Below are 17,856 nucleotides of genomic sequence, written 5' to 3'. Positions count from 1 at the left end.
AGCAGAGTATTTTTACATTGTTATCGGTATTGAAAGTATCTGTGTGCATCTTCCACTGCTGCCCAACACGAACCACAGGTTTCTAATGGAAACAAAGGGGAATGCAGAAAATGTCCAACTCGGTTAAAAAAGTGAGACAAGGAGAAAGGACGGGCCCGAAATCCACAGGAATCCATAGCAAGTAAGCGGCTTCATTTCCCCCTCAAAGCCAAGTTACTCGTCTGTAACACAAGACAATTTAAAGTTAGTTTCCCTCTTATGACCAAAAGCAAATCACCTGATAAGCCTTGTTTCCAGGGCATCTCATGATCTCAGGAGGCTTCAGTTCCTGCTTGCCAAAACCGGCCCCAGACAAGAGGTGAACAACAACAAGTGACGCCATTCTGAGGCAGTGTGTGTGTCTAGACATTTTATTAACGACACAAACTGGCTCATATTTCTTCAGGTTTGTTTATATATAATAGTATGAGACTCCCCATGTTGCAGGTGGCAGCGCTGAGTCACGGTAAAGCACGCGGCGGTGGAGCCGACAGATCACGAGGCCTGCATCCTCAGAAAGACGCCACCAGACAACAGAGTGAGAGCGACATCACCAGTGAAGCCTCTGAACTGGAGAAATTCAGGTTCTAGTATATTTATAATCTTCAGATCTTAAGAGCCACATGTATATCAGCTGAAAGTCAAAGCACACAAACACAAAACCTCAACAGCAGATTGGCAATTTCCCAGAAAGTAAGGTTAACCCTTCAATTTCACTTCATTTCTTTTGTTTTAAATCACCCAAAACTCCATATTGGTAGGACTTTAGTAAAGAGTGTCACACTCACTGAAGCTGAATGTTTGGATTCAATCTGTTCTTCATTTGTACCTGATCATTAATATATTCACTTTCCAGTAAAACATACAGAGACCAGAGAAGCTTCAGTAGCCACCCACTGCATAAACTCTTTTCCAACATCCTTGTGTCTTTGGTCGAGAACCGACTCTGCAGGTAAATTTGCCACGTAAATACCAAGTCTGCCATTGAAACACACAGAGCTCAGGGTTACTGACAATAGCTTCTCATTCTGCAGTGCATGGATTGACCATGCAGCACCTGAATCAGTCCTCAGGGTCCTCATCTGCCTCAGATTGTTAACCAGAGATCCTCACCACCAGGTACAGATTCAAGATTCAAGATTCAAGATTTTTATTATCAAATGCACAACATTAACATTAAGCAGTCGCTGGCATGAAATGCTTGAGTCACAGGCTCTCTTCTAGCAATGCTCAATATTAATAACTGCTGTTGTTTTAATAGTCATCATTATGTATTGTTAAAACACTTCCACATATTTTATACTTGTGCAACAAAAGAGTCATAACAGCAACTGTCTCTTTTAAATGCTTCCCCTTTTAGAAAATCCTCCATCAGCTCCAGGGCATCAGTTTACTCGCCAGGGTAAAGTTTCTCCTGTGTTTTTTTTCCACGTGCCTTAACAGGGTGTATTTTGTGATTTATCCACAAATACTGTGTCACATGTCATCCTCCATATCCTCTTCTCTCTTTAAGCACATGGAGTCTGTCACTGCCATCTACATATCCTGCGGTGAACAGTCATTTTCCACGCAGACACTGGTCACACTGACCTGTGAGTAATCTGAAGAATATCACACGACAACACAGATAAGTTGAGTTTTGTGTACGTCCTCATCAACGCTCTGCTCCACAGACATCTTTAAGAAGCTGTCCGCCATTGAAAATCAAAGGGCCTGGGTCATCAAGAGCGGCGCTCACAAGGTACATGACAAGTTGTGATGAGGTTTATTTGTCTGAATGTGCTTTTTGTTTTCAATGCATTTTAAAACATGAGATAAACTACAGGACACAGTGTAATTTACTGGCAGCCTGTTCATCCACTGCATCTTGTTCATAGAATAAACTAGAGAGATTGTCAATATTATTACTTCCATCTGATACATGCTTTGTAGGCGATAGGGAACATTATTGCTTCCTGTGTGCAGATATTGGCAAATTTAGTTGTTATATAATCCTGTGAGATGGATGACAATATAAAATCAATCTATTCCTGTAGTACGAGAGTCAGCGAAGGCCTCTGCACTTTGAGTTTGGATCATATATTCTTCTTCATTTTCTCTTTGTGTTACCGAGACTCTAATGACGTTAACTGTTTTCAGACCCTGGTGAAGCTCCTCTCCACAACAGACAGCAGCGTTCTGCTGGGAGCTCTGCTGGCTCTCACCGCTTTGGCCCAGAGGTAAACACACACATTTCATCTACTGTATTAAACACACCTTTTATTTAATCTATTGACAAACATTTTGTTTTCTGTAGCCCAGAATGCAAAGAGGAGATTGGGGAGCCACCGATAGTGGAGAATCTACTTGTAATCCTGCAGGAATATGACCTTCTGTCAAAGAGGTTAGGAATCACTTATTTGTTAATAGTATTGTCTTAAAGATAATATGTTGTTTGTAAGTTTTTGTAGGAGAATTTAAGAAATAATACTGGCTTAGGGTTTCGAGACAAGGTCAAAATTCAAAGCTGAAAAATCACTTCTGATGTTTTTGCCATAAATGATCATTTATCAAATCCTGATATTTCCTCCAGGACGGGAGCCGAGCTGCTGAGGCTCCTGTCCCCTGTGCGGCAGGTGAGGGACCAGGTGAGGGAGCTGGAGGTTCTGCCCGTGCTGCTGAGCCTGCTGCACGGGCAGAACCTGAAGCTGCTGTGGAGCCTGGCCTGGGTCCTGGTCCAGCTCTGCGAGGACCAAACCACCCGGACGGAGATCCGGAGCTGGGGAGGAGTGCAGCAGCTGCTCTGGCTGCTGAACAGGTTGGTGAGACTCAGCTGAAGCAGAGTTTCTGAGTTTTATGTTACATCTTCATTTTACAGTCGCCTCGAGGTGCCTCGACCAAAACATTTCACTTTTAGGTATATTAACCATCCCGTCCATATTGAAGTGATATGTGATCTTTAAAGGTCATGCCATGATGTTGTTTGATTATTTTACAAAGTTCAGGACTCACAGGGAACTGGTTTAAAGATAAATATCATAATCAAATCAGCCTGGGCCTGTGGAAAAATGTACTGCAGAAAACCTGGATTACAAACTGGGGAATTTGATATACATGGATGTTTATCAAAGGGAGTGTCTAAGGCAAATATGCAGTTGGTTGCATAAAGGGTAATGTAGTCCAGTAATTTTAGAGCATAACCCATTGTAAAGTCTTTTTCTCAGGCAGGACAACATGAATTCTCTATATTCTTCTTTTAAACATCTGCCTCTTTTTTCTCGCCAAACTTTCATGGAGTAACTCTTTCTAAAAACAGTGTTTTTTTAAAGTGAAAAAGTTTCAAACTTTTGCTGCCTTTGGAATAATACATCTTCCAGGTGTTGACCACAAGATTTCTGGCCTTTAAAAATAGTTTTTATTTCCTATTTCTCAGTGTTGGAAACAAAATATTTCCACTCATCTGAAACTGTTTCAGTTCTAAGAAACAGTTTAACCTCTTAAGAGGCGGGTGTGTTTAAATTTATAGTTTTTCATCACGGTGACATGTAATATAACTCTCACAGCGACAGGCAGTTTGTCTCCGACCGCTCCTTGACTGAGACGCCCTCCGGCCCCGAAGCAGCCGCTGGCTTCCAGAGAGAACTCGTCAGAGAGGAGCTCAGCCTACAGCAGGAAGTGGACAACACCGAGGCTCTGCAGTCAGGTCAGAGGTTAAAGCTATAAACTGGAAGAGAAACTGTTGAGTTATTTATAGGCTTCTGTAGAGTTATAATTCATCCAGTTAATGTGAAAAGGTTCTTTAAATGATATAAAATGGAGAAAAAGCCCAGAGCCATTGCAGAGTGAAGAAAACCACTTCCCCAAGGAGACTCTTATCAGCAGCAGAGAACGTAAACATGCTTTTCCTGAAGGATCCAGACCACTGATACATGACTTGTTTATGAATTTTGGAGGAAGTAGTTGTAAATTCTCTGTTTCTGGATTTCAACAGACACTAAAATAAAACACTTGTGTATAAAACTACTATTACTTTGTCATATTTAGTACAGCTCTTCCGACAGTAAACAGTTTGGGGAGAGTTGTTATGGTTGCAGCTGTGTCTGACACTTGCACGTATATAAATTCATAAATGAAGTCATATCCTGTTTAATGCAGCGTGCTGTACAGCTCTGACCGAGCTCAGTCTGGATGACACGTCTGCTCACCACATTGTGCAGGTAAAGGAAAGTCCCTGAGACGTGCACAGTCCACCTTCATATCAAATATACAAAACATTCATCATTCATTTTCTTTTCTCAGGAAAACGGCATTTACATTATAGCAAAGTTGATATCAGCACAAACGTCTGGAGCAAAGATCTCATCATTGCAGGTAAATGGCTTCACGCTGTATGTGTATTAAATTACATTATGATTTAAATCAAGATATTTGATCATATTAAATAACATATTTCCAAACCTGTTGGCTTGTTGGCAGTGCTATGCATTCAGGACCCTCCGATTTCTTTTCCGTGTGGAAAGAAACAGGCATCTGTTCAAGAGGTGATGAAGTTTATAATAAATGATTATTTCAGAGTAAAAAGAATATAATGTTTATCTTGTCATATGCAAGGACTTCAAAATGAGCTTCTGTTTGATATCTGCTTTGGAAAGAAGCTCCATCAAATGTTCTCCTCCGCTGTTACGTAATCTGTTCTCTTTCAGACTCTTTCCCACAGACATCTTTGAGATGTTTATTGATGTTGGCCACTGTGTGCGGGACCTCACTGCCTATGAAGGACTGCAAACCAAGGTCTCACTCTACACTGTAAGAAAACAGCTTCGGAATTCATTCCTCTGTTTGTCCAGCTGGTTTCAGGCTGTGAAATAAAAAGAAATATATAAATACAACTTTTCAAACCAACAGGGAGGATTGATTGCTTTGTGTTTTTCTACTTCAGGAAGATGAATTGGACGATCTGAGAGAGAGCGTCGAGGCTGTGGATCAGAATCGCCCCCCCCTCAGGGTCATCAACGGTTACTCGGTGCTGGACCACCTGGGCACCGGGGCGTTCGGAAGCGTCTTCAAGGTTCGATGAACTTCCTCCAAACTGAGGGACTCTGACTCAGCAGCTTTCTCGTGATCATTATATATCGTTTATGGCCTCAAGCAGTCGAACCTCGAGCGGCTCACACGATTTCAGCAAATGTTCTCGCTGACAGGTTCGAAAGCAGAGTGGCCAGAACCTCCTGGCGCTGAAGGAGGTGAACCTGCACAACCCGGTGTTCGGCAAAGACAAGAAGTCCAGAGACAGCAACGTGGAGAAAATCATCTCTGAGCTAACGATCGTCAAAGAGCAGGCACACGATTTTCAACTTGAATCACCGACAGACAATTCAGCAACAAGCTATTCGAACAAACATATCATATTTACTTATGATTATGTGTTGTTTTGTTCTTCCTCCCTAGATGACACACCCAAACATTGTTAAATATTACAAGACATTTTTGGAAGGTGAGGATAATTTTTACTTTGACTAAATTGTGAGAAGGAACACAACAAAATAAAAGATGAAACAATGATGGTGCCACGTTATTTCAGGTGACCGGCTGTACATCGTGATGGAGCTGATAGAGGGCGTGCCACTGGCCGAGCATTTCACCTCTCTGAAGGAGAAGCAGCAGCAGTTCACCGAAGACAGAATTTGGAATATATTCATTCAGGTAAGAGTTTGCCGAGCTCGACTTTGAGGAAATAAATCTCTGGAGGGAGTTTTTAGATGATCGACTTTGGGAGCTGATCATTCAGATGTCAAGATATAAGAAATACAGTCAGAAAACACACTTTCCATGATAATCATCCTTTTTTATCTAACAAAAACCCAAAATATAAATGTAAATAATTGGCCTCAGTGGAGACTTCTCACGACAAACTCCTCTTCCTCACTTGTTTATCACTAACTGGTACAACATCTGCATGCTCGGCCAGATGTGCCTGGCCCTGAGGTACCTGCACAAGGAGAAGAGGATAGTCCACCGCGACCTCACGCCCAACAACATCATGCTGGGGGAGAAGGACAGAGTCACCATCAGTGAGTGTGTGTTTCCAGTGTAACACATCTGCATTCACGCCACTTCCTGTTTCGTCTCATTATGACAACCGTGTTTTTTTTCCCGTGTCTGAAGCCGACTTCGGCCTCGCCAAACAGAAGCAGGACAACAGCAAGCTGACGTCGGTGGTCGGCACCATCCTCTACTCCTGGTGAGGAAACGCATTCTGAACATCAGAAACTTCAAGATGCTTTTTCAGTTCTTCTTTGCTCTCATGTGATATAGACGTTATTATTTATAAAAGTCTAGTCGGGCACGCCCCCTAAAAAAGCCAAGCAGAGCGACATTCTCTAGACCAATCACATCAGAGTAGGCCAGCTGACCAATCAGAGCAGACTGGGTTGGTTTGGGTGGGGGGCCTTAAAGAGACAGGCCCTAAGACCATGTGTTTCAGACAGAGGCTGAAGAGAGGAGTTGCAGCAAAGGACAGGATGAGGAAAGCGACGTGTTAGGAGCAGGTGTTAAGATTTTCAAGTAAAAACACAAATTAAAATGATCCATTTGAATATTAGCATAATATGTCTCCTTTAAAGATAATAGTAAATATTTCATTGTATGAAGTTTGAGTTGTACACGTTGAGACTGAGGAGATTTTTGGGGAAAATAAGGAAGGAAATGTTTTCATGGTTTCACTCTTTAAACTATTTTTATTCCACATGTTTTTCTTTCTCACCAAAAGCTCCAACTAAACCACCGGTGGTTCAGTCAGTAGAATTACGAACAGACTTAGCATAAGGAATGGTTTTGTGTCAATTCCCAGATGTTTATGTTTTGTGTGTTAGTCCAGAGGTGGTGAAGAATGAGCCTTACGGAGAGAAAGCTGATATCTGGGCGTTGGGCTGTATCCTCTACCAGATGGCCACTTTACATCCTCCTTTCAACAGTAGTAACATGCTGTCGCTGGCCAACAAGGCAACACACACACACACACACACACACATACACACACACACTAGACAATATTGCTTTGTTTATCATCAGTTAATGATCTTTTCCTCTTATTCCCTCCTGCAGATTGTGGAAGCCGACTACGAGCCGGTTGAAGAAGGCTCTTTTTCTGAGAGAGTGACAGACATGATCAGATGGTGGGACTTTTATTTTGAAATGAATCATACTGACTTGTGACTGCACCTGCCTGAGGGTGTTTTACACAAGTTACGCAGGTTTTATAGAATCCATAAAAGAAGGACTTCAGTCTTAGTTATAAAAATATTCACGACTAAATAAATTTAAATGTTATATTTCACTGACACTCATGTTGATCCTCTGGGGATTTACAAGCTTATTTCCTCTGCCAAGGAGGTAATGCTTTCAAACGTGAAGCAACTGTGCCTGAATCCATAAAATGTCCCGTTAAAAGATTTATTTTTAATCATTAAAGATGGGTCTTTTTTCAGCATTTGCTTCAATTTCTCAGTAATGGATCCTGTTGTAAAAGAGCCAGACATTTTTATGCTGTTGAGATTGTACATTCTGGATAAGATCCAGATAGTAATCGTACATCTGGGGAAAGAAAATGCTGAATCTGTGATTGTTTGGCCTTGGCGGAGAAACGCTCCATACTGAGTGCCATTTAAACTCAAAGATTGATTCTACTTAACCTGATAAATTCATCCTAATAAATCACAGTTGTCATAAATTTGATCCCACTCATATTGTTCTAAATTAAGAGCAATTGGATATCTGTTTGGTTATGGACCTATCAGGTGTCTGAGTCCAGATGCAGACCAGCGGCCGGACGTTGTGGCCGTCAGCTCCAGGATCTGTGACCTCATCATGAAGCTGATGGACGGACTCTACACTTCCCAGAATGTTCTGGAGAGAAGAGCGGAGAGAGACAGAAAACGAGCACAAAAGTATTTCCTGGAGCGACACAAAAGCAGGAGGAGCTGCTGCCTCTCGAGTCTGTCGCAGGTAATGAAAGAATTTCACTGAGGAAAACTTGGATTGTACCTGAACGTTTCACATCCTTCTCTGATATTAGTAGATGTTTTTGGTGAAGGTAAATTAAAGCTGTGCTGCACTGAATTCAGGAAACACCCTCGATGCAAAGTGAATATCCGATTCCCCTCTCCTCTGCCACCTGCAGCTCAAACCACAGCGAGCATATAATCCGTCCAGGTGAATCTGTTTCCTGTTTCATTCTGCAGACGTTTAAAACCAACTGGGAGCATTTTAAATACATCATTACACCACGTTTTTAATAATTATGTATATGTGTGTTCAGAAGAGGCCTCAGACGATGATGCTGAACCGTCTGACACGAAACACTCCACCACTTCCTCTGAGGGAAAAAACTATGGTAAGAGTAATCAGAGAGTAAGTTATTATTCAGCCAATGTTCACATAGATAACATGGTATTATTTCCTGATTAAGACGTTTGACCTTTTTAGTTTCTGCATGAAGGTCTGACAGTAGTATCCGGTATTACTTCATGTTTCTGAATGATGTCCAAACAGATATAACATCAACCCCAATTCGCTATCAATGACACTCAACTCTGTTCCTGCTGATTTGATCTTTATTCTTTGGTTTTGACTGAAAGCAGTGACGCCCAGTTCCTGTGCTACACCGGACCAGGTTCTACAGTGGTAAGTGAAAAAGATCACATTATCTTTTTCTTCTTTATCTTGTGGTCAGTGAGAAGGAATCAAGCAGTAAATTATGTTGACTTTATCCATGCATGTAAAAATATGTCTTCTAAATAATGGCGACTTGTTGATGCACAATTATCGACATTTCTTTTCTCACACTGTTTATTGACGTCTACTTCCTCACTGGCCTTTTCTCCTCAGTAAGGATTATGCTGCAGCAAGAACGAGAGCGAGACCAGGTATGTTTTCAGCCTTATGCTAAAACCCAACCCTCTCTTTCAATCTCTTGACTATATGAGGAGACTTCACAAATAAAACAACAGAAGTTCAGGCCAACGTTTTAAAAGTTTGAAAGTCATAAACCACTGTCTGTCCTGTGTCTGTTCTTGGATCCTAACCCAGTGTCAGCAGGGATCTGCGTCTCCCAGAAGAAGCTTCGACAGATTATCGATCCCAGCCAGACGCTACTCGTGCAGCTGCACAAGATTGTCTACATCTCTCAAGTATTGTAACGCACAGTTTTTGTGTCACAGAAAATCCAAGAAATCCTTGGGATTCAAATGATTAATGTCATTGTGATCTGCCTGCAAACAGGCTCTTGTGTTAGTATTAAATTGGGTTGTGTTATCACCAGCTTCCACCAGCTCCGCACCACAACATCAGACGCAGAGTCATTGAAAGATTTAAAAAGTCTCTCTTCCACTATGGAAGCGATCCGTACAACCTGAAGGTGGAGCTAAGCAAGGTTTGTACTGTTGACTTATAATTGACTTCAGTACCGTGGTCACTGAAGAGGTGAAAATAATGAATTTCCTGTAACTGTTTTCTCACTCGCAGCTTGGCCCTGCTTGAATCCAGGCTTCACCGTCTATTCTGGGTCCATAATTAGGTTTTGGTTCATATTGAAATGTTCCAAAAACTGTGTTGCACATATCAACGTCCCCCTCAAGATGAATTGGAAACAAACCAGTCCCGTTTCAAAACATTCAGCTCGTTCAGTACTTGTTTCCACCATTACTAATTCTTGAAGTATTTTCTGAGGTGGTGAGTGGATGTTTGTATTTTCTGTATATTTTCACTCATTCAAATGAATGGGGAAAGTGCTCAATCTCCTTCATACTTTGACGCTTCATTCAAACTTTGCACAGCGGCCTCTTCAGCTCAGTTTGCCAGGTCTTGTTATTGAGGACCACCAGCCATGCTTAATGATATGATATGATATGTTGACAGGTTGGAGTCAGGGTTGGGCTTTTAGGGCAGGGTTAAAGTTTAAGATTAGTGCAGGGACCAGGTTTGGGGAGGGTTAAAATGAGTGATGTCCTATCCGGGTTCGGCTGAGACCGACTGAATAGTGGCCGGGGCTTCCCTGCAGAGCTGAGCCGCTCCTGGTTGTCCTGGAGGTTGGTGGGAGGTAAACGCAGCTCAAGGAAATTAGAATTCATTTCTCGATGCTGCCTCCCAAGATCTGTGTGTCTCCTCTGCGGGTTGTGTCGAGCGTTCGTTGTCTCGCTCAAAGCACGCGGCTGCTCATTCAGCCTGAGCTCATCGGGCTGTCGGAGCTGAAAGTTTGTCTGCTCATGTTTCTGCTTCGTCAAAGCTTCCTTGAGCTTCTCGCATGTGGCCCTTTCTTTTTCAAGAGCAGAGGAAGATTGGTTGGCTCTCTCCCGTTCTCTTTCAAGAGCAGAGAACGTTTCATTGGCTCTTTTCCGTTCTCTTTCCAGAGCAGATCCAATCAGAATGGATCTCTCCTCCAACATTGACCTTTGTACTGTTTCCTTGTGCAGGGCCTCTTCGAGTTGGGCCAGTGTCAGTGTGCTCTCTGATCGATCCTTAGCCTCAGATTTATCCGTGATGCCCTCGTTCTCCATCCTTGGTGTTTTCCTGTCTTTCATCTTACTCTCTGTGGCTGTTGAGGCTTTCTTTCGGAGCTCGTTTTGTTTTATTTCTCTCAATAAGCAGGTTTTGTACTTCCGGAGTTTCTCTTCAAGCCTATTGCAAGTGTCTCTGTCTATCTTGACCTGGTTTAGCGAAAGCTCTCTCTTGTGTTTGACATCTTCAAGTTCACCTTGTAGCCTCTTTTTATCCAAAGCCAGTTGGTGATTTTTACAGGTCAGAAGTATCAGCTCTTCTTTGTCCTTCTGCTGCTGGGAGAGGACAGCCTCATAGTCCTTCTGGAGCTTATTGTTTTTGCCTAGCTCCAGTTTGAGTTTCAAGGTCCACTGGTTATCTTGAGCCAGCTCTCTCTTGGGGTCATCCCCAAGTTCACCTCGGAGCCTCTTTTGCTCCGACGCCAGTTTCAGATTTTTACAAGTCAGAAGCATCAGCTGTTCTTTGTCCTTGTGCTGCTGGGAGAGGGCAACTTCCAAATCGTTCTGGAGTTTATTGTTTTTGCCTTGCTCCTGTTTGAGTTTCACGGCCCACTGGCTAGCTTGAGCAAGCTCTCTCTTGGGGTCATCCTCAAGTTGACCTCGTAGCCTCTTTTGCTCCAATTTCTGCAGATTCTGATTTTTATAAGTCATAAGGATCAGCTTTTCTCTGTTCTTCTGCTGCTGCTGGGAGAAGGCAGCCTCATAATCCTTCTGGAGTGTATCGTTTTTGGCTTGCTCCTTTTTCAGTTTCACGGTCAACTGGTTATCTTGAGCACGCTGTCTCTTGTGGTCATCCTCAAGTTCACCCTGTAGCCTCTTTTGCTCCACAGCCAGTTGCTGATTCTTACAAGTCAGAAGGATCAGCTCGTCTTTGTCCCTCTGCTGTTGGGAGAGGGCGGCTTCCAAATCGCTCTGGAGTTTGTAGTTTTTTGCTCTCTCCTCTTTGAGGCCAGAGGCCCACTGGTCAACTCTCTCTTGCAGCATGGAAATAATATTGCTCTTGGCTTCTGAGCTGTTTTGAAGAGTTTCAATACTGATGTGAAGGGATTGGATTTCATTGTCTTGTTCAAGAAATTTCAGTTTCATCTTAAAAAGATCCTCATACACCTGTTTGAGTTCCTTAATTGTTTCCTGTCCTTGAAGGATTACCTCACAATTCCCCTTCAGCTCAGCTTTGAGTTTCTCGATCAGCCCATCTTTCTCTTTGAAATCAGCCGTCATTCTGCTCATTTGCTTTTGAAGCTTTGCATATCTGTGCTCGTGGTCTTGCTCTGATCGCCTAAGATGAGCTATTTGATCTTTTTCAACTTGCTCCTTCTTCAAAGCTTTTGAATGAGCGTGGTTCGCTTTTCGCTTTTTCCTCAGGGCTTCTTTCATCTCAGCTTCCGCTCTTCTTATTCTCAACTCCTCTTCAAGAGCAGCTTTGGCATCTTTGTCCTTTTGGAGGTCGCTGAGCAGAACATCACAAGAACTTGATTCTTGAAACTGTGGAACATAGAACAATTATTGGTTTGTTGTTCATTCATTCATCTGACTATTGACATGTTGTTTTTTACTCATATGCTTATGTAGCCAAACAAAATTAATTATTCATTTATAATAATTAATTATTAAATAAATGCAGTCAATTACTGAAAGGGAGTCAATAATACCTAAAATATTAGATATTACACAAGATGTAAATATTATTACATTTATTTTGTGTGTAGGGTGTGTACCTACATACACACTTACCTCCTCATAATTGGGGGTGTAGCTCTCCTCCTCAATCTCCTCCTCTATCTCCTCCTCAGTTACTTCCTGGAGCTTCTCCTTTAACTCCTCCTCTACCTCCTCGGGTTTGGAGCAATCAATCTCCTCCTCAACCTCTTCAGCATAAATTGATTTTGGCGTTTTCATTGAGCCAAGCTGAAAGTCCAGCTCCTCCAGCTCCTCCACCAAAAAGACGTTCCTCATCTCCATCACCTCCTCGATGTCCTCCTCTGTCTCCTCCTCTGTCTCACCCACAATCTCCTCCCCTGTCTCCTCCTCCTCAATTTCCTCCTCAATCTCCTCCTCTATATCCTCCTCTATCTCCTCCTCTATCTCATCCACTGTCTCCTCTTCAATCTCACCCACTATCTCCTCTTCTATCTCCTCCTCAATCTCCTCCTCTATATCCTCCTCTGTCTCCTCCTCTATCCCCCACTCTATATCCTCCTCTGTCTCCTCCTTTTTCTCCTTCTCTGTCTCCTCCTCTATCTCCTCCTGGACCTCCTCCTCTGTCTCCTCCTCTTGGCCCTCCTTGATCTCCTCCTGTGTCTCCTCCTCTGTCTCACCCACAATCTCCTCATCTGTGTCCTCATCTGTCTCCTCCTCTGTCTCACCCACAATCTCCTCATCTGTCTCCTCATCTGTCTCCTCATCTGTCTCCTCCTCTGTCTCACTCATAATCTCCTCTGTCTCCTCCTCTGTCTCCTCCTCTGTCTCCTCCTGGACCTCCTCCTCTGTCTCCTCCTCTTGGCCCTCCTCTATATCCTCCTCTGTTTCCTCCTCAATCCCCGACTCTATCTCCTCCTCTATCTCCTCCACTGTCTCCTCCTCTATCTTCTTCTCATGCTCCTTCTGAATCTCCTCCTCTATCTCCTCCTCAATCTTCTCCACTGTCTTTTCCTCAATCTCCTCTTGTAGCTCCTCCTCTGTCTCCCCTTGTATCTCATCCTCTATCTCCTTCTCTGTCTCCTTCTGTATCTCTTCCTCTATCTTCTCCTCAATCTCATCCTTTGTCTTTTCCTCCTTCTCCTCCTTTGTTCCTTCGTCTATCTCCTTCTCTGGTTCCTCTTGAATATCCTGCTGTATCTCCTGCTGTATCTCCTCCTCAATCTTCTCCTGGATCTCCTCCTTTATCTTCTCCTCCGTCTTCTTCTGTATCTCATCCTTAATCTTCTCTTGTATCTTCTCCTCACTCTTCTCCTGTATCTCCTTCTCTGTCTCCTCCTGTATCTCATCCCTAATCTTCTCCTGTATCTCCTCCTGTATCTCCTTCTCTTTTTCCTCTTGCATCTCCTGCTGTATCTCCTCCTCAATCTTCTCCTGGATCTCCTCCTTTATCTTCTCCTCCGTCTCCTCCTGTTTCTCCTCCTGTATCTTATCCTTAATCTTCTCCTGTATCTTCTCCTCAATCTTCTCCTGTATCTCCTCCTCTGTTTTCACCACTGTCTCCTCCTGTATCTCCTCCTGCATCCCATCCTTCATCCCCTCCTCTATCTCCTGCAGATTGTCCAGCTCCTCCATCTCCCCAGCCAAAGAAACGTTCCTCGTCTCCATCACTGTCAATGTCTTTATCTTCTAAAAGAGCAAAACTTGACCTGCCGATGGTTGAATTCGCTTTGATAAAACTTTGTATCCACCAACCGTGTTAATAGTGACTCTTCTTCTGTTCTTTGTTTGCTTTGGTCATTGGTCAAGAGTTCTTTGATGTTCTACCTTCAAAGACGAAGATGAAAGGACTGTTCCACTGTGATGTCATCACTCTCAGATTTTTCTATTTGAACATCTAAAACATTTTGAACTTCTTCTCCCACATATTTCCCTGCACACACACAAAATTTGGCTCTTGAACAAAGAAGAAGTCCAGTAGATGGCGGTAATACACCGTAGATCGGTTGCTAACCACCTGTCAACCAAAGGGAATAAGAAAAACACATCTTGGCTAATTTTTCAGATACAGTTCTGCTCTTTTCCTTCTATAAAAAGCCTCAATGACTGCGAGCAGGTCCAGCAACTGAGGCAGGATGTCAGCAGCGGCCTTACGAACATCGACCAGTCCCTGTCTTCTGGCAAGCTTAAGCTATGGTCCTTACAGTTTGGCCTGTTACCCTGACTGACTCACAGGAGTCCGACGTCCCCTCACAGGAGATGAGAACGTTGAGAGAATGATCAACTCCTGTATGTATGGAAACAGCATCCTCAAGTCTTTAGAGGAGTTTAAAGGCCCCAAGACAAGACTGGAGATCCTCTCAGAGTCCTGAGACCCATCTATACAGACTGCTGGACCATCACTGGCAACAGGAAGGTAATGGAATCCAAAACTCAACAGGTTAAAGCTGCACTTGTGAACCACCTTCAACATGGAGGACATACAGCAGTTTGGGCCTAGGTCAGAGTCAACCCCTGTGGAACAAGGCAGCTCCTTCAGAGCAGCAAAGATTGGTAGTCCTGGAAATCGGTTATCAGGAAGAGGGAGTAAGATGTGCAAAGGCTGTCACTCAAGCAAAACAGGAGCAGTGGATGAAACAGGAGAGCATCTAGAAAAAGGAGGATCAGCTGGAAGGACCTGTGGGGAATAGAAGCAAGCAGGATTAGCTTCCTGCTTAGAACAACCTACGATGTCCTTCCCCCACCCAAAAACCGACAGCTTGAAAGAAGATCCACCCTGCCCACTATGCTCAACTCCAGCTTCCCTCAGGCCCATCTTCACTGGTTGTAGAATAGGTCTCTCCCAAGGTACTGTAGGTAAACATCAACTGGTGGTGGGCATTTCAATGATGAAATCACCAATCCATGAAGGTTCAGATAAAATGTGAACGTGTTCAACCAGGAACCCAACTCCTCACCGTTTTTCATTTGTACCTCAACCTGTGTGAGCAAAATCAGAATCTCCCTGTTTGTTCCCTGCAGCTCCTCCAGGCCTCGACAGAGCTGATGGAATTAGGCTCGACCAGTTCAGACTGGTGGTCTCTGGTCCACCGCTACACAGGAGACCCCCTCACTGCTGACAGAGCAGGTAGAGCCACAGTCGAGTTAGAGCTGCAGAGGAGAGTGACCCATGATCTCAAATACTGCAAATTCCTTTTGACATACTTTTAAATCTTAAATCTTACAGTGTTTGTTCTGTTGACAGGTGACGGGAGCCTCAAAGAGGGAGTGACCTATCAGCAGATGCAGGTCACTTTCCTGTCGTTCACTCATCCATTTCTTTTTGAAGAATGATTAATTATGTGATTTAGACAATATGCTAATTTGCTAAACTAGTACTTATATTTAAAATATGTGATTTAGACAATATGCTGGTTGTTTCAGTTCTGTGTATCATTCTGTAAACATCCTTTCATTTCCACTTCATGGTGACGATTTCCTGTTCAACTGTTTCTTCCCAGGGGATCATAGAGGAGCTGCTGGAGGAGAGCAGCTACTACCGAGCTCCAAACAGAAGGTGAGGGAGGATTTTCTCACATGTACGACTTTTACACTGAAGCCACAAAACATGCGTGAACTCGAACACAAGTCCTTGTTTTTTTTTTTTTGTGTCTTAGGGCCGAAGAGAAAAGAAATGACCATCGTCCACATACATCCTCATAGCTGTTATTTCAGCAGGGCAACATTTGTTTACAGAAATACTAAATGTTCCACAATACAATAATCAAATGTATTTAAAATGTATATATAAGTAAACATGTTAACCTATGAAATTCATAAGACGTGTACTCGTTTGTACTCGATAACTTATATGTTTCTGTCTCCACTCTTCTCCTTGACTCTCAGGCTTTGACTAATCCTACAAATGTGATGTGACTGTGCTGATATTCAAGGGGAATGTATGATATTATACTTGTACTGTACATTCATGTGGTTGTAACGGTTGTTGTTTAGTGTTTTTTTATTTATGTAAACTGGCAGCTTCACTAGAAAACCACTGACTTCACAGTTTAGTGGTTTAAAGTCTCAGGAGCAAACATCCGGTGGTTTGACTGTTTTAACTCGTTTTTAGTTTCCTCTCTCACTTCACTTTCAAAGAGCTGATAAGACACAGAGCGTCTGTTCAGTTCAACATCACTTTTCATAAATCAGACGTGAGAAACCAGCCCAAAGGTATTTCCACTTGACTTTCATTCACATGTGCTCCGAAATACTTATTTTCAAAATAAAGGTCATCTTAAATGCATGTTTCTGTTTTGTAAGTTTTCTTTGTCATTTTAAAGCTGAAAGAAGAGAAAAGATACAGAAAATTTGAAATTAAAGGTTGAGGTGTAAGTACTCAAAAGGCACTTCTGGCAAGAATGAGTGTTATAATATGGGAAATATATTTAAGTGTGTATTTACAGATGTCAGTATTCATGATTGAAAATCAACAATTTCCTTGTTCTTTCATTCTCATATTCATACAGACAACATTGGTCTGTGAGAGAGAGAGAGAGAGAGAGAGAGAGAGAGAGAGAGAGAGAGAGAGAGAGAGAGAGAGAGAGAGAGAGAGAGAGAGAGAGAGAGAGAGAGAGAGAGAGAGAGAGAGAGAGAGAGAGAGAGAGAGAGAGAGAGAGTTATTAAATTAAATGAAAGTAAAGATTAAAAAACTGGTAACTTAAAGCTGTCAACCTTTTATACTACAGGCCCCTGTGTGTGTGTATTAAATATATAATTGTTTGAGTTTTTATTTTTTTACCCATTTATGAAACCCTATGTAACTTTGAAAAGTGCAGTGGAGGGATGCTTTATGGGTCAGATATCAACCTGTTCATTTTTTATATCTGAATTGAATACTGAATATATATATTTTTTAAAAGCAGTTACACGTTCAGTGTACTCAAACTCAATGGGGACACAATGTACCGCAGTGCAGTATCTGCCACTGGTCCACAGGGGGCAGTACGAGCCCAGTTCAGTGCAGCTGATGTGACCTGAAACAACCTCACATGAAACACGAGAAAAAGCCTCAAGCATCAAAGGAAGCGTGAAATCAAAATTACACAAGACTTTTAATTAATAGAGCCACAAAAAATGTGATGAAATCTGTTTAGTATTATAACAAATGAACGCATCGTGGAAAATGATCATAGATATAATATGTACACACAGTAGTTATGCTATACAACAGGAGACATGGGGGAGAAAAATGAAGACATTCACATTTCCAGGTTGATAAATTTGCAAAGTATATAAAAATCATAGATATGTTTTTTGTAGTATAGGCACAGATGAGGTGTTACAGTACATAAGATGCTGACTTTGTAATTTCTAAATGAATAATTCACACACTTCTATTTCATTCTTTTCCATAAAACATACGTACTTCAGGCACAAATATAATTGAGTCCATTTTGTATTTTACACCTGCTTTGCTAAAATCTATTAGATGATGATGCTGAATATGTAGTTTTGTGTTTTCTCACACCTCAGAAAACCACATTACCAATAATCCTTTATCTCCTGTGATCAGGTACTTTTTTAATAAAACTGCTGTTGTTCTTTTTATCATTTCACATTATTTTATTACAGCTCTCTGTGATGAGGCATCAAACACTGATGCACT

At 42.3% G+C, this 17,856-nt stretch overlaps 1 protein-coding gene across 1 annotated transcript; it reads left to right on the top strand.

The window, feature by feature from the left end:
* Positions 1-92: 92 nt before the first annotated feature.
* Positions 93-15,911, top strand: nek10 (NIMA-related kinase 10; the record flags this gene model as incomplete). Its single annotated transcript, XM_061080452.1, has 35 exons — positions 93-181; positions 286-358; positions 487-623; positions 896-991; positions 1,074-1,158; positions 1,400-1,441; positions 1,553-1,631; positions 1,713-1,780; positions 2,179-2,258; positions 2,336-2,422; positions 2,612-2,836; positions 3,582-3,721; positions 4,174-4,235; positions 4,318-4,389; positions 4,495-4,559; positions 4,722-4,824; positions 4,958-5,086; positions 5,220-5,357; positions 5,467-5,512; positions 5,600-5,721; positions 5,987-6,089; positions 6,184-6,259; positions 6,891-7,020; positions 7,123-7,193; positions 7,815-8,022; positions 8,142-8,229; positions 8,336-8,410; positions 8,655-8,700; positions 8,905-8,942; positions 9,106-9,206; positions 9,338-9,448; positions 15,231-15,336; positions 15,454-15,497; positions 15,710-15,765; positions 15,866-15,911. Coding segments are annotated over 35 exons (3,237 nt in total), but the record flags the coding sequence as incomplete, so codon positions are not given.
* Positions 15,912-17,856: the final 1,945 nt, after the last annotated feature.

The sequence above is a fragment of the Limanda limanda genome, chromosome 11 (assembly GCF_963576545.1).
Source record: "Limanda limanda chromosome 11, fLimLim1.1, whole genome shotgun sequence".
Lineage (NCBI taxonomy): Eukaryota > Metazoa > Chordata > Actinopteri > Pleuronectiformes > Pleuronectidae > Limanda > Limanda limanda.
This window is presented reverse-complemented; position numbering and strand designations above follow the sequence as displayed.